Raw genomic sequence first — 14187 nt, forward strand, 5'->3', positions numbered from 1 at the left:
AAACATTCAGAAAACCCTTGAAGCTATAGCATCCTGACAATATTTCTCAAATGAAGCCCTACAATTTTATATACTTTTAGTAACTGTAGGAAATTCTAGTACCAAAAAAACCCTGTATGAATCTGGAACAGTGTAGAATCTGAAACACGGGGTAAGATAATAGATTTTCTAGCTTCCTAAATTGAGGGCTCAGTTAAATTTTTCAATGTGTAAACACAAGATTGTCTAAATTTAGTAATGGTGCAAAATATTTAGGCTTTACTATGCTAACCCAGCTCTTGCAAATTATTGTAGAGTGAGCTGGCAGCAACAACCCTGTATTTAGAATGCCTACCATTTTCTATTAGAAAAGAATCTGACTTTTTGAAAAGCTCTAATACCTCAATTGTTAAACAGTCAAATTTGACTGGAGGAAAGAGACTCCAGGACAGAGAAATGCCTTTTCTTTGTCCCCTGACATTCTCTTCACATTTGGCTGAGATATGAACTGTTAAAAATCATCATTCCATTCTGTTACTTGCCTTGTCAACAATTTCTGTAGCTTTCTAAGATAACTGAACATTAACATTGTAATGTAAGGCTGAGTTCACATTGCGAAAGCAGAAGCACCACACGCTACACTGATAAGCACCAGGAATAGTTTCTTGGAGAGTGGCTAGGGAGAGACGGGCTGAGCTAATCTTGGGAATCCCCATCCTGTGTACATTGACTTAGCATATAGCCCTTGATGGTCATTCCCCTACACTGTTGAGGGCACAAGATAAGGAAGGTACTCCCTCTCCACCGGAGTTGGGGGGAGAGATGAGAGAGAACCAGTCTGGATCCTCCTCACCAACGCCGGAGCCCAGCATATGATTCCAGCAGCCCATTTCTCCCACTTCTGCCAGAACAAAGCCTTCTTCTGCCCACTAATATAGTTAGCTGTAGCTCAAGCTGTGCTGCAGTGCTCAAGTTTCTGGGTTTAAATCATGACAATGATCCATGATTTTTTGGGGAGGAGAGGAGAAGGGAAGTGTTACTGTTGCATATAACAAAATTTGTTTGTACTTTTTAGGAAAAAATCTAAGAAATTACAGCACTGTTCAAGGAATATTATTTAGATTGCAAAATCAAGCACTCGAAAGTTAGAAAATGCCAGCAATTCAGGTTATGTGGGCTGTCAAACTGTCTGTTCTATAATTATCAAATGTGAACTCCACAACCACTGTAATATGGAATCTCAGACAGTCCCCTTGGGCACTCTGATCGATCTTCCCACCCAGGCAAGCCAGCTTTTGTGACAGATGGTCCTTTACATCAAAAAAAATCACAATAATATTCAGGTCACTCCCAGTCCCAAAAGACCAGTTGCTTACCCCACATCAGTTGTACCTTAGATCTCTCACCAAAGATAATGCTTGTAACCAATTCTTATTAAAGTAACTACAGGTTTATTAACTAGGAAAAAGAAACATTATTTACAAGGTTAAAGCAGGTAAATACATACCCATAAATGAGTTACAGTCTTAGGCTTAAAAACGTAATAGACGCTGCTATAATATGCAAGCTCTATATGTCCTTTAGGGCTAAGCCAAGCTAAACAGTTTGGGGATACCTTGCTTATGCTTAGAAACATTGCCCTCTCCAAATTCCAAGCAGCACAGTGAGACAGATCCCTCTGGTCAGGGATTTTTATTCCCTTCCCCCAGAGTTTGAATTGTGATGGGACCGCACATCCCCTTTTCTGTGGACAAGAGCCTTTGTTGATTGCTCCCTCACACCCATGATGTTCCACAATGGTTTATCTGATGTCTATAAGCCTCCTTTTGGTGGGCAGGAGATGACACCTCTTGTGGTAAACTAGTATTTCACACTTGGTAATGCTTCTCTTTTGGCTGTGGAGGTTTCTAATTTCATAGCAAACACTTTGATAGTTACAATGCAAACACAAATATTACCTTATAACATGGGTGTGATGGGGTGTTCCACATCCTTTGAGGCCTCCTACTGGAGGCCTTAAAGTTCTACCACATCACACCCCACCCCAGAAAAGAAGCAGTAAATATGGGTCCTCCAGGACTGCCTAGAAAGGCTGCAGGGAAGCAGCCAGTAGGACACAGCATGCTCAAATAAAAGGAGCTGCAGGGGCTGAAACGGTCAGTTGCTGGGTGAGGAAGGTCTAGAAGGTTGTGAAGCTCTCCAGGCAAGGGGGCCTGGGAGAGACCCAGTGCAAACAGGGAATAGACAGAGAATTTCAGCCCTGAGGTAAGGGTGAAGCAGAAAGGGCTATGTGAGAAGTGACTCATGGAATAGCAGAAGCAGCATGTGGTTGCTATTTATAGGGTCCCAGGGTTGGGACCTAGAACTAGTGAGTGGGCTTGCTGGCCACTGGGGAAGTGGCCTAAGACCCAAGAAGGGGATAAGTCTTGTTTAGAGGCCCAAGTGAAGAGCAAGACTTAGTCTCCACGGAGAAAGCCCTGGGGGCAAAGCTCTAAACTAGGGCAGACATGGACTTAAAGCTAGCCCAGAAGGAGCTGAGGACTGAGCCCAGAGAGAGGGCTAAAGACTTTAACAAGAGCACAGGGACAGGCCCTGTTTGGACCTTTTACCCCGGAAGGGGTTTCTTCGTGCATAGAGACGGTATGACTTGCCCGAAGAGCTTAGCCACTAAAAACCCACCTGACTATGTTAACTGCTGACGGGGCGCTGGGAGCAGAGGGAATGTGCAGGTTTGCACCCACCTGACAGGAGGCACTCAAGTAAGCGAGCCCCATCACAATGGAATACAGATATTATAAGAGAGAGTAATGAATGCAACAACTCTCAAACATTTCATCAAGTCCAAACACTAAACAGATCTTTATAAATGTAAGTTATTTTAACAATACTAACATACAGGTGAACCAGACTGGTTTCCAGCCACGCATTTATCAATATTCAGTGAGGCCTAGGGGCCTTGGCATCAGCTGGCCCCTGGAAATTACAAACTGTTCAAAGATTATTATTTATATTGCAAAATCAAGCCCTCAAAATTAGAAAATGCCAGCAATTCGGGTTGCCTGGGCAACTCTAATTCATCTCTCTTGTGCATATGCAGTATGATACAGTCCTTAATTATGATCATTGGGTGGTGGAGGAATGGTGTCCAGGGAATGAATCTGCATTGTGTAGTGAATCAGACTGCTTGTAGGATCCTTCACTTGCTCCAGAAGTTGTATGTAGAAAACAAGGCAGGGGGCTGCCTGAAGAGGAAAGGATTGTCTTGTGATTAAGACAAGTGACTTCCACATAAGTCAGTTCTAGTCCTACCTCAGACTTCTTGTGTGATGCTGAACAAGTCACTTTAACCAAACATTGGCAGGTGGCCACTAATGGTACATTCCTCATTTGCTGGATGTCCAACTTGAGACTGGGCTCTGCTAAGCAGAAATGCAGAGCACCCCAAGTAAAGGTGGCAGATGAAGACAGCAAAAGCTGTGGATGCCCAGCACCTATCACTGCAATACAGTATGGCCTGGAGGAATCGCAGTGTTGCCAACTCTTGCAATTTTATCATAAACTTCTCAATATTTGGTGTTTTTCTTAAAGCCCTGCTCTTGGAACCCTGTCTTTACATTAGAATCTCAACTTTCATTTTTTTTAAAAGTAAGTTTTTCCCTTGTGGTAGTACAGTAATTTGAAAACTGTGAGGTCACAGTTTTCAAACTTAAAGGCTCAAAACCGAAAACATAAAAAAAAACAAACCCTGTCATAGGGAGACTGTTCTCTTTAAATGAAGTAGGTCCAGCGCCTCTGTGCCAGAACAGGTGCTCCCAGTTTGGCTAGTTAAAAGGGTGGAGGTTATAAAGGATCAGGTAGCAGCATAAGCAGAAAGTCTCTGAAGGAAACTATAGGATGTTCCTGGGGGAAGACTAAAGCTAGGAGAGCAACAAGTGAGGTTTGTTGGCGACCTCCCCGAACCAGAGCTTAAGGCAGGAGAGCAGCAGAGGGAGTTGCCTACTGATTCCCAAGCCAGAACTGAGGGCTGAAGGCATGGGAGCAGTGGAAGAAAAAGTGCCTACATGTCTGAGAGGAGAGATTAATGGAACAGGGGGAGTGATGGATGCTCCTCAGGTGAGGATGAACATCCAGTTCAGAGACAGTAGGGGAGCAGGGATGCACTCTGGCTGGGATGGCTGTCCTAGCAAAAGGATAGGAGAGGACTGAGGAAGATGGCAGAGTGTGGTATATGTTACATCAGTGGACTAGGTGTCATGGGATTTTAAGGACTACATGCACAGGGGGTGATAGACTACATTTGGAGACTTCTGTTATGGATTATTTGCGCTAGGTTTTTTTATGACAAGGTTACCCAAGGAGGGGTGGAGTTGAAACAAGAAATCCTGTTGTGGAATCCTTCGGGCTCAATGGAAGAAACTGAGGCAGTTCTGAATTCTGGCATTTCCTGTCTCTTAAATACTTGATTTTGTTTAGGTTGCAATGTTCTTTTAACAGACACTAGTCTTCTAGATGCTACTGCATATTTACTACTCTAATAAAAGCAAGAAAATTGAGGTTGTGTTCCAAGTTGTCCTTTATTCACCCCATTGTGTCTATGTATTATAGCTCAAGTTTATGTTAAGTATGAGTGAGGGTGGAAGAGTGCATATGTTGTGCTGGAAGATTTGCACAGGTTGCATATAATGGGTATATGCTGCAGTGAGACTCTGTGTTTGGGATTATTGTGTGTTTGTGGTGTGGGTTGCACTGGAGTGTCAGTGTTGATCTCTACAGGCGGAATCAACCTTTTGAAGAACTGTGCAATCCACCATCTGTGCAGTCTCCCTCATATCATTGACTCATTGTAACCAATGAAATTGTGGCATGGAAATTAGCTGTAGAATAAAGGTAGTGATTGGCTGAGTTGCCGCTGATATCACAATGATTTAGGACTGTTGGCCAGAAACATGTCTTGCTCTTTTATTATATATAGTTATGGGCTATTAGAAAATGGTTTAAGAGCAGTTTGTGATCCTCCATACTATGTGGTGCAATAGCTAATGAGAGCAATCTTAAGGATCTGTGGCAGCCCTGACCCAAAAAATGCCTGGATGTTTGTGTTGTGGATCTTACTCTAGACATTATTTGTCATTATTAATTTAGGGTCATCCAAAATATTTCCTTTATAGGAGCATTCATCATGAAAATACTAAATGAAGCTATGAAAGTTACATTCCGTCTCCTTTTGAAGAGAATAAAATTGATCCACTACACAGATAGCGAATTATACACTTGTCTACTCTAGAGTTGTAAGATATGTTGGCTAACACATCCTATTAAGAGAAATCCTAAAATATTAACTAACATTGAAGCAAGCGATGGAACTTTCCATTCACATGAATGGAAATGAGTAACATTTAACATATGGAACTGTTTAATATAATATATTAAAATGTAGTGTAATAAAATAAAGGTGGATCCTGCAACTTTTACTCATGTACATAATCCAATTGAAGTCAATGGGACTAGTCACCTGGGTAAAGACTTGTGCGAGAGGACTCTTGCAAGACCAGGCCACTTGTTATCTTATTCTTAACAACAAAGGGTTTAAGTTTGTCTTCATTTACACACCTAATCCCCTCTTGAAGTTGCTAATGTTCTAAAAGTACAAATGAAGGAAGAATTCAGCCCATATTTATAAACCCTTGATGGCATTTTAAAATGAAAATTTGTGTAAAATCAATCCATTTTAAGATAAAACTACCAGAAAAGATCTGTTTTATAAAAATTAAACCTTTTAATGTAACAGCTGAGCCTTAAAGGAAGAGGAGAGTCTAGATAACAATTTTTCAAGCTTATAAAATGCCTGTATCATCAATTCATATTTATCTGAAAATGTAATTGTAATGTGCAAGATACTGTGAACATCAGTGTAACTGAAAATGCAGTTCAAATTGCTACTGGCATCACCGTTCAACATTACCATGGAGCAGGGAAGTGAATAATTGAATCAATAATATTTATCTTTACAGTAAGTAACCATAACAACTTGTGTCAAGAATTTATTTCAGCTTAGGATGCTTTCCAAAGTGACTTTCCATGTAAACCTGTTAATATGTTTATTGTGACCTTGTTAAAATCCACATACAAATAGATAGATTTAAGGTGTATTGTTCTAATAATTTAGCAATGACTTCATTTCTATAAAGATCTGCAAAAATAAATAGAATACCATAATCATACATAGGAGGAAAAGCACTGACGGTGGTGAGAGGGAAGTATTTAAAAAAAAAAAAAAAAGGCAGTTCTGCAAAAGCACAAATTCTTATAGTAGAGCATTACATAAGTTTTTAAAAGCAGGACATTTACTACACATCTATTAACAATTTCACTCTTTGAGTCTAAAAGAGAAAAAAATCGCTCAGACTTTAGGGTCAGAAGGGACCATCACGATCAACTAGTCTGACCTCCTCCAGGCCATGACCTATTGCAGGCCATAGAACCTCACCCACCCACTGCTGTAATAGACTCCGAACTTCTGGCTGAGTTACTAAGTCCTCAAATCATGATTTAAAGACTTCAAGTTACAGACAATCTACCATTTTACACTAGTTTAAACCTGCAAGTGACCCCATGTCCCATGCTGTAGAGGAAAGGCGAAAAAACCCCAGGGTCTCTACCAGTCTGACCTGGGGAAAAAATTCCTACCTGACTCTAAAAATGGCAATCAGTTAGACCCTGAGCATGTGGGGAAGACCCCCCAGCCAGACACCTGGGAAGGAATTCTCTGTAGTAACTCAGAGCCCTTCTCGTCCAGTGTCCCATTACTGGCCGCTGGAGATATTTGCAACTAGCAGTCACAGATCAGCCACATGCCATTGTAGGCAGTCTCATCATAACCTTAATTACTGAATTACACATTCACAATTAGTACATCAGTGCTGGTTTAGTGCCTTGAACGTGACATATGGAAGACTCAGAACAGTAGTCAGATTAGACAACTAATCAGGACAATGAACAGAGAGCAGTAGAGAGAGAGTATTCTCTCTCTTATGCTACTACTATAAATATGGAAGCCAAGGCCCAATTTCTTATGGTAGGAAAAAAGGCTGTATTTGGCATTAGTGGTTCATGCATTCATATTCCCAGCATGTTGTAAGAGTTTTATTGGCAAGTCATCCATTGAATTCTTTGGAGACTTCTTAAATAAATAAAAATACAGTACATATAAAAAGTTATTTTTTAAAGGATTCCCTTAAACAGATTGTTACAAAAATGTAACTTGAGGAATTACTTGATTTGATTTTTTTTAAAAAAGTTGATCTAGTTACATTTTGGAATCTGTTTTAATGATTCTTTTTAGAATGTGTTTACAATGTCAATACAAAGTATTTAGTATCATTGCATGAGAAATTTTAGTTCATGCATAACTGCCTGAAAAATTATTGTGATGCCTCAAAAAGCTTAATGTTTTAAGCTCCTAACTTCCATTGACATCAATTTGAGTGGAAGTTAGAAGCGTAAATATTCTTGAGGATGTGGGCCTTAGTGATTTAAGAGCCCTTGTCCCATTTTAAGTCAGTTGTGTTTAAGCACTTTTGAAAATTTTACTCCATCTTTAATCACATCATCACATGCTGCTTTTCCTGCCTCATCCAATACACCCAATGGATAGGTGCTCAGGGAATGTCTCGGAACTGTGTACAGAATGAGGCTATTGTTTCTAGAACCCCTGCCTCATTTGTTGCAAAAGCTGGAGGGTATGCTTCCAGTGAGTCAGGGACTGCAGGAAAAGAGATGAGGGTCTTGGGGCTAAGAGAGTTGAATGCCATCCTAGGGAACTGGATTCTAACCCTTTTTCCTGGCCAGAGTTCCTATGTGATGCTGGGCAACTTACAACCACCTGTGAAAAGTTTAGTTTATTAATTGTGTGTTTACTTCTGAGTGCCCAACTTGAGAGGTCTTGGGTCTGAGTCGCAGAAGTGCTGAGCATCCAACTGTAAACTAAGTCAATGGAAACTGTATTTTTGAACATATAAAGAGCTATAAAAATGCTAAGCACTCTGGATATTAGGCCGTAGATATCTCAACTTGGGCACCAAAAACAAATGGACACCTTTTGACAATTTTGGCCATACTTGCTCTTGTGGTTTAGTTTCCAATTTTAGAATTGAGAATAATAGTACCTTACCTCACAGGAACGTTGTGAAGATAAATTCATTTAATGTTTTTGAAAAACTTAAATTTTTATCATGATGAGCACCATAGAAAGTATTCAATACAGGGTTTGGATACTGAGAGGTAAATAATACATGAGGCCAATCATTGAATAATGAGGATAAAAAGAAATGCTATTAGATGATCTTTTAAAAATTCACAACCACTGTGATTTTTAATTACTGAAAATTAGAATAAGCACAAAGTTGTGAGTAGATATTTGAGTAATGTGCACCCTTTAGAGTTCTACTGACTTCAAATATTAATCATATACTTTTATATATCTGCTCTTTTGACTGTCTTAGAAAATAAATATTAAACTTTTAAAATGCAAAGTAAAGAGATTGCAGTATGTGAATATGGTTTTCCTTTTTAATTGCTTATCTTCAAAAGGCTCAAAACAATATGTAAAGTTAGACTGAGATTAAAACAAAAGTGCTAAGAAGTTGATATGAAAATGAAGACTTGACGCATACTAGCTCCTCTTCCCTCTAACCTGAGCCAAGCAGGATGCACATATGACAGACTGACAAGGTATATGAGAATCTTTTATTGGACCAAAATCCACTGGTGAAAGGTACAAGCTTTCAACCTACACAGAATTCTCCATCAGCTCTGGGAAAGGAAGCGGAATGTCTAAACTAAATACAAGTTGGGACAGATTGGTAAACAGAAGAAGTAATGTGTTGGATGAGGCCAGTTGCAATGAAGGAGGAAATTGGGACCGAGATTGTTATGAATAAAGGGTTTGAAGTGGGCAATTAAGGGTTGCAGGCAGTGTGATTAAATTGTTGTAATAAGCCATAAAGCCCGTGTCCCTGTTTAATTCCATAACTTTTGGTGTCTAACAGAGTTATGTATTTAAGTTCCCAGGCTCGCCTTTTGAAGGTGTTGGGCAGATTTCCTTTGAGAACAAGTACTGAAAGATCAGATCTGGAGAGATCACTTTTAAGAGTTCGTCCACAGGCGATAGGGTGTTTTTGTGTCATCACTTTTATTTCTGTGTGAGTTCATTACAGAGCACCGTGATTGTCTGGCTTCACCCACACAGTTGTTGGTGCATTTAATGCACTGGTTTAGGTACCCCACATGTTGTGATAGCTACATGTAGGACCCAGGAATTTTGAAAGGTGTGTTGTGCGGGGTATTGATCACCATAACAGTGGAGACGGATGTAAAACCTGCAAACTGTTTTGGCAAGGTCTAGTGCTGCTTTGAGTTGCTGGTCTGTGTGGAGCTTGTTTCTGATGATGAGCTTAGCAAGACTGGAGAGTAGTTTAAAGGCCAGGAGAGGGGGCTTGGGAAAGATTTCTTTCAGGATGTGGTCCCCATCAAATATGGAAGGTAATTGTTTCATACTATATACAAGTGCCAATGTGGGCTGGTAAGTGACAATTAAGGTTGTGGTCAGTGGATTCATTTTCCTGTACTGAAGAAGGTTATTCTGGGGTATTTTGGTGGCTCTTTGCGTGATGTGATCTTCTTCTCTGGTGGGGTATCTCTGTGTCATGAATGCAGTTTTAAGTGTGTTAAGGTGTGTATCTTAGACTTTCTCTTAGGAATAAATTTTGTTGTATCAAAGGCCTGGCTCTAGATAATAGGTTTGGGGTTTTTTTTGGTGTGTGTGGGGTGATTGCTGAATCTGTGGAAGTAAGTGTGGTAGTGTAGGACCAACATGACACCAACACTGCAAACATGTGACGTCTGTCACAGCTTGAATCAGAGAATAAGAACACTAACACAGTTAGGAGAAAGACACAAAGTTTTATAAATCAGAAGCAGAGTTGTAAAATAGACGTATCAGGCAGGTAGCCAATAAATTAATACTAAACTAAGATTCTGTGTGGATTACAATCAAAGCTGCAGAATGAGTCATGCTGAGTAGTTAATATAGTAATTGGCTGACAGCACAGAAGACAAATCATTCTACATTAGTCTGCTTTCTAGCATTAATTAGATCAATAAACATTTTAAAGGCTAATCTTTATGTACACAGTAAAAATGGCTTCTTAATGAGATTTCAAATGTAGAATTTTTTATATGTTGAGCCTAACTCAAATTGCAACAATGGAGAATTTCTTGCCTGTTAGCTTGTTGACCTTTTAATTTTTTTTTAAGCTAATACTGACCTCCCTCAAATCTTTCCTTGTAGAGAAGGCAGTGGAGCCCACACAGATTTACTGTAAAGCAGCACTGAAGGGACAACTATTGCTCTAGAGTGGCATCAGATGGCATATAGACTTAAGGTCCCCAATCCAAAGCAAGTAGTGAAGTAGGAGAGTTAGGTACTTCTAGAATTAAAATATATACATTATGTAATAGCAATAAGATAATTGTGGCCCTTTACCTTTTTCCCCCAACTCCAGCCCACCCCGACCCTAGTAGAGTTCTGACCTTGTAAAAGGAGAAGTACAAGAGACATCATGAAGTGCAGGAGGGATTTTGATATTGATTTTGTGTCAAAGGTGCTCAGATAGTTTTACACTGCTGCCCATTACAATAGTAAGATAGATCAATATTCCTGCTGGTCTTCAATACTGGTAAAGGGGCTTTATACTTGAATTTGTTGATTAATCAATTAATCGGAATTGACTATTTGTTCCATCTGAGTGGGTATTAATTCTCTGCAATTCTTCAAGTTATACACTTTACTCATACATATTGTAAGGAAAAAAGAGGGCTCTCAAACTTTTATTCTGGATGAATATCATTTCATGTAAAGGTCATTATTGCTATTATTTCTTGGAAAACAGCAGCTGGATGGGCTTTGCCTCTGGACATGACTGACTGGGAAGAGTTTAATTTTCACAAAATGTCTTATGCTTCAGTTTCTCTTAACAGCTTGGAAGGTAGGGTTTTTTTCCCCAATAATGGAAAAAAACACTGAAATTGCACAAGGTATAAAGATTTGATGAGCACTAGTTTAGGCTAAATATTTGAAAACATTTATTCATACCATAAGCCACCATGCAGAAGCCATCAGGAACAAGTAGAAAAGCTTTTACTAAAAAAAGACTTTCAGGGAAGCTTGAAGCTATGACCTCATGATTGTTTCCACAAATTACTGTTGTACATGCACTAGACATCCACAGAGCTGTTCTTTACTGGGTCTTCAAAAAGCTTGCCTTATACATGGTGTAGAAGTGTGTTTGCAGTATGTATACTTAGATTGTAAGCTCTTTGGGTCAGGGACCATCTTATGTTTGTATGATGCCTGGCAAAATGGGGCCATAGTCAATGATTGGGGCTACTAGGTGGAATCACAATACAAATAGTAAAAGATTAAATTGCTGCAGCAGTGTTATTCATTTATAAATAATCTGAGGTGCCAAACAGATGTTTTCCAAATCATGTTACCAGTCTGCTAATATAAAAGTTATCCACATTTATTGTGTAGGGAGCTTTTTAATGTACATTGTAGAGCTCCAACATAAAAACACTGCAGTGTAGTTTTCCTCGAGACTGCAAAATAGCATTTTTGTCTTCATAGACTTATCAAGTGGGGACAGCAGATATACATTCAGTTTTGATTTTTGTTCTTCCTCAGTTCTGATCACATTGATAGTACTTTTGAGATCTACTGATAAGTCGTACATAACAGTGAGCGAACTTTACTTTCCAGTGATGATGATGCTGTGCTGGTCCCAGGATATTAGAGACAAAGTGGGTGACGCAATATCTTGTATTAGTCCAAATTCTATATTATTACCATCTACTGTATTAAATTATTCAGTCTAGGTGCCTTGAGACTGTCTAGCAAATGTTTCTACGTGATGCCATTTACCGGTTTACACTTGAGTCCTCTGTCACCAAGAGCCAATAGCCCACTTGGAACAGCTGTGTTTGGAAGGCAAGGATGGCAACAGGTAAAGCAGAGCAAGTGCCGGACTCCCCTAAGCGCTGACGCTCCTGCACTTCCTCGAGCAACCCAGGCTGGACTATAGGCAGGCAAGTGATAAACTTGGGGGCTAAGGGAAAGGTGGGTGCACCAGGTGAAGCTACAAACCTTGCTGCGCGGGCATCCTCCGCCCTCCCCGAGTGAGGGGGTCACTGACACACACTCCCCCCCACTCCAGGCCTCCCGCCAGTCTGGGTCTTGGCCCGGGCCCGGTACCTGGTGTCCGGGGGATTTCTCCAGCAGCTGGGAGCAGAGATCCGCGCAGAGCTGGAACTTCCGCCGCCTGAAGTAGCTCCAGGCCTGGAGCACTGGCTCCATTTCCAGCCCCATCCCGCGGACCAGCACCACGGCCTCCCTCCTCCTGCTGCGCCTGCGGCCGCTGCAGAGCCGGCGTCCCTCTGCCAAGCAACGCCCGAGCCGGGGCCTAACTGGGAACAGAGGTGGCCAAGCAGCTGCCTGAGAAACAGCGCAGCCTGGTTCGCCAGCGCCGGCTCTGGAGTCGGGAGAGCCCCTGGTGGTGCCGGGGTCGGGGTGGCTCCCGTGGATGCAGCACCAGCGCCCCAAGGACACCTGAGTCCGTCTGAAGGGCAAATTCTGCTCCCCTCCGGACCGGCCCTAACTCCAAACACCAGGGGGGTGCAGTACTTAGCCCTGAGGGGGTGGCAGTGCCCTCTCCCATGGGCTGACCCCAAAGCTGACCCGAGAGGCATAGCTGCCCAATTAAACTGGCGTTCCCCTCCACCCCGCTCCCCATCAGTCCCTGAGGGGTAGGTAATTGAGTCACATCCCGAATCAAATGGGCTGGGGACAGAGTTGCAGAAAGATGCTAAGTTTGAAGTCAGTGGGGCAACGCCTGTGCTTAAAGTTAAGCCTACGTAGTAGCTGGACTGGAGCTTAATTTTGTAGATCTGTTACTAAATTCAGTCAATGTATCTTACTTTATTGTGCCAACTCGCACATTCAGGCCTTGCCTAAATACAAACCCCATACAGATCTAACTAAATGGCTTTAGAAACTGGTGGAGTTCAATCAATGCAGCTTTTGTGCAGGTAAGGCTTTATTTACACTACTGTAAATCTGGAGTAATTCCAAGGGAGTGGATTTGTAGCTTTCTGCTGTCCCATTTAAATCAGAGGTAAAATCCATATTTATGTCAATGAGAGCTGGGTCAAGACCTTAACATCAGTAAGTGAGATCCACGTTTAGTCAGTTTGCTAACTAGTCCAAGGACCCCACATCTTATTTTTAAAACTGTCTACTGTAACATACCCTTTTCCATTTGATATAGCATGACATTCCCTCTCTTTACTGAAAACTAGTAGATTCAGGGACTTCCACTTCCCTGTGTTAAACAGTTTGGCACAAGAGCATGTGCATGCACACACACAATCAGTCTTTCTATATGATATATAATAAAGCAGTACAGTTCTTAGGGTTGGAGTGGATTACATTTTACAGCACATGTCTTTGAGTCCCAAGGATATGAGTTTTCCATTTTAATAGGTGTTTATCACTTGCTGTTCCTATAACTTTAGTGGGAGCTCAGCACTTTTGAAAATCTGGCCATAAGTATCCTTACCTGGTTCTAGAATTCCAAAGTATAAGAACAGCAAAAATATCTTGGAGTTAGACTTCACTCCCAAATGTTAAGAACCCGGTTTTACACTCCTCAAGCAAAACATCTTATGAAGACACTGGGAGTTCTGGTTATGAAGAGTACAGGGTAGGGGCCCACTGGGAGAAGTTGTGCTTTCTCTGCCATGGAGCCCTCACCAGTTCCTTTTAGATTTGGCAGAGAAAATAAATTAAGAACTAACTTCAGATATTGTAGAGGAGGAAAAATTGGAATGATAATAATTGTTATGCTGGAAGATGTTAATGGTGGACATCAATCACATACCAAATAAAAGTCAATTGGTGCATAAAGCACCCTAAATGAGGGAGCAATTAAATGCCCCACTGCTCAGTGACAACTGAAACAATAGAAGTTACTACCCAAGGCATGGGCCAGCCTGGCAGGGTTTGAATAAGGCTAGGCTGTGGGGACTGATTAAAAATACAAGGCTAGGGCATTGATTGCACTGTGTGTGTCTATGCCAAAAGAAAAAGTCAGC

The 14187-nt window shown here is 41.1% G+C and overlaps 1 protein-coding gene across 1 annotated transcript in view; it reads right to left on the minus strand.

The window, feature by feature from the left end:
- The window catches only part of TTC8 (tetratricopeptide repeat domain 8), a 57852-nt gene extending 45229 nt beyond the window's left edge, over window positions 1–12623 (minus strand). Inside the window, exon 1 of the mRNA XM_067556335.1 lies at window positions 12290–12623. Coding sequence (XP_067412436.1) covers window positions 12290–12403 — 114 coding nt within the window. The 5' untranslated portion in view covers window positions 12404–12623. The remainder of the gene's footprint in view (window positions 1–12289) is intronic.
- Between the last annotated feature and the right edge of the window lie 1564 nt (window positions 12624–14187).

The sequence above is a fragment of the Emydura macquarii genome, unplaced genomic scaffold (assembly GCF_026122565.2).
Source record: "Emydura macquarii macquarii isolate MOO-44397 ecotype Brisbane River unplaced genomic scaffold, CSIRO-AGI_Emac_v2 contig_1713, whole genome shotgun sequence".
Classification (NCBI taxonomy): domain Eukaryota; kingdom Metazoa; phylum Chordata; order Testudines; family Chelidae; genus Emydura; species Emydura macquarii.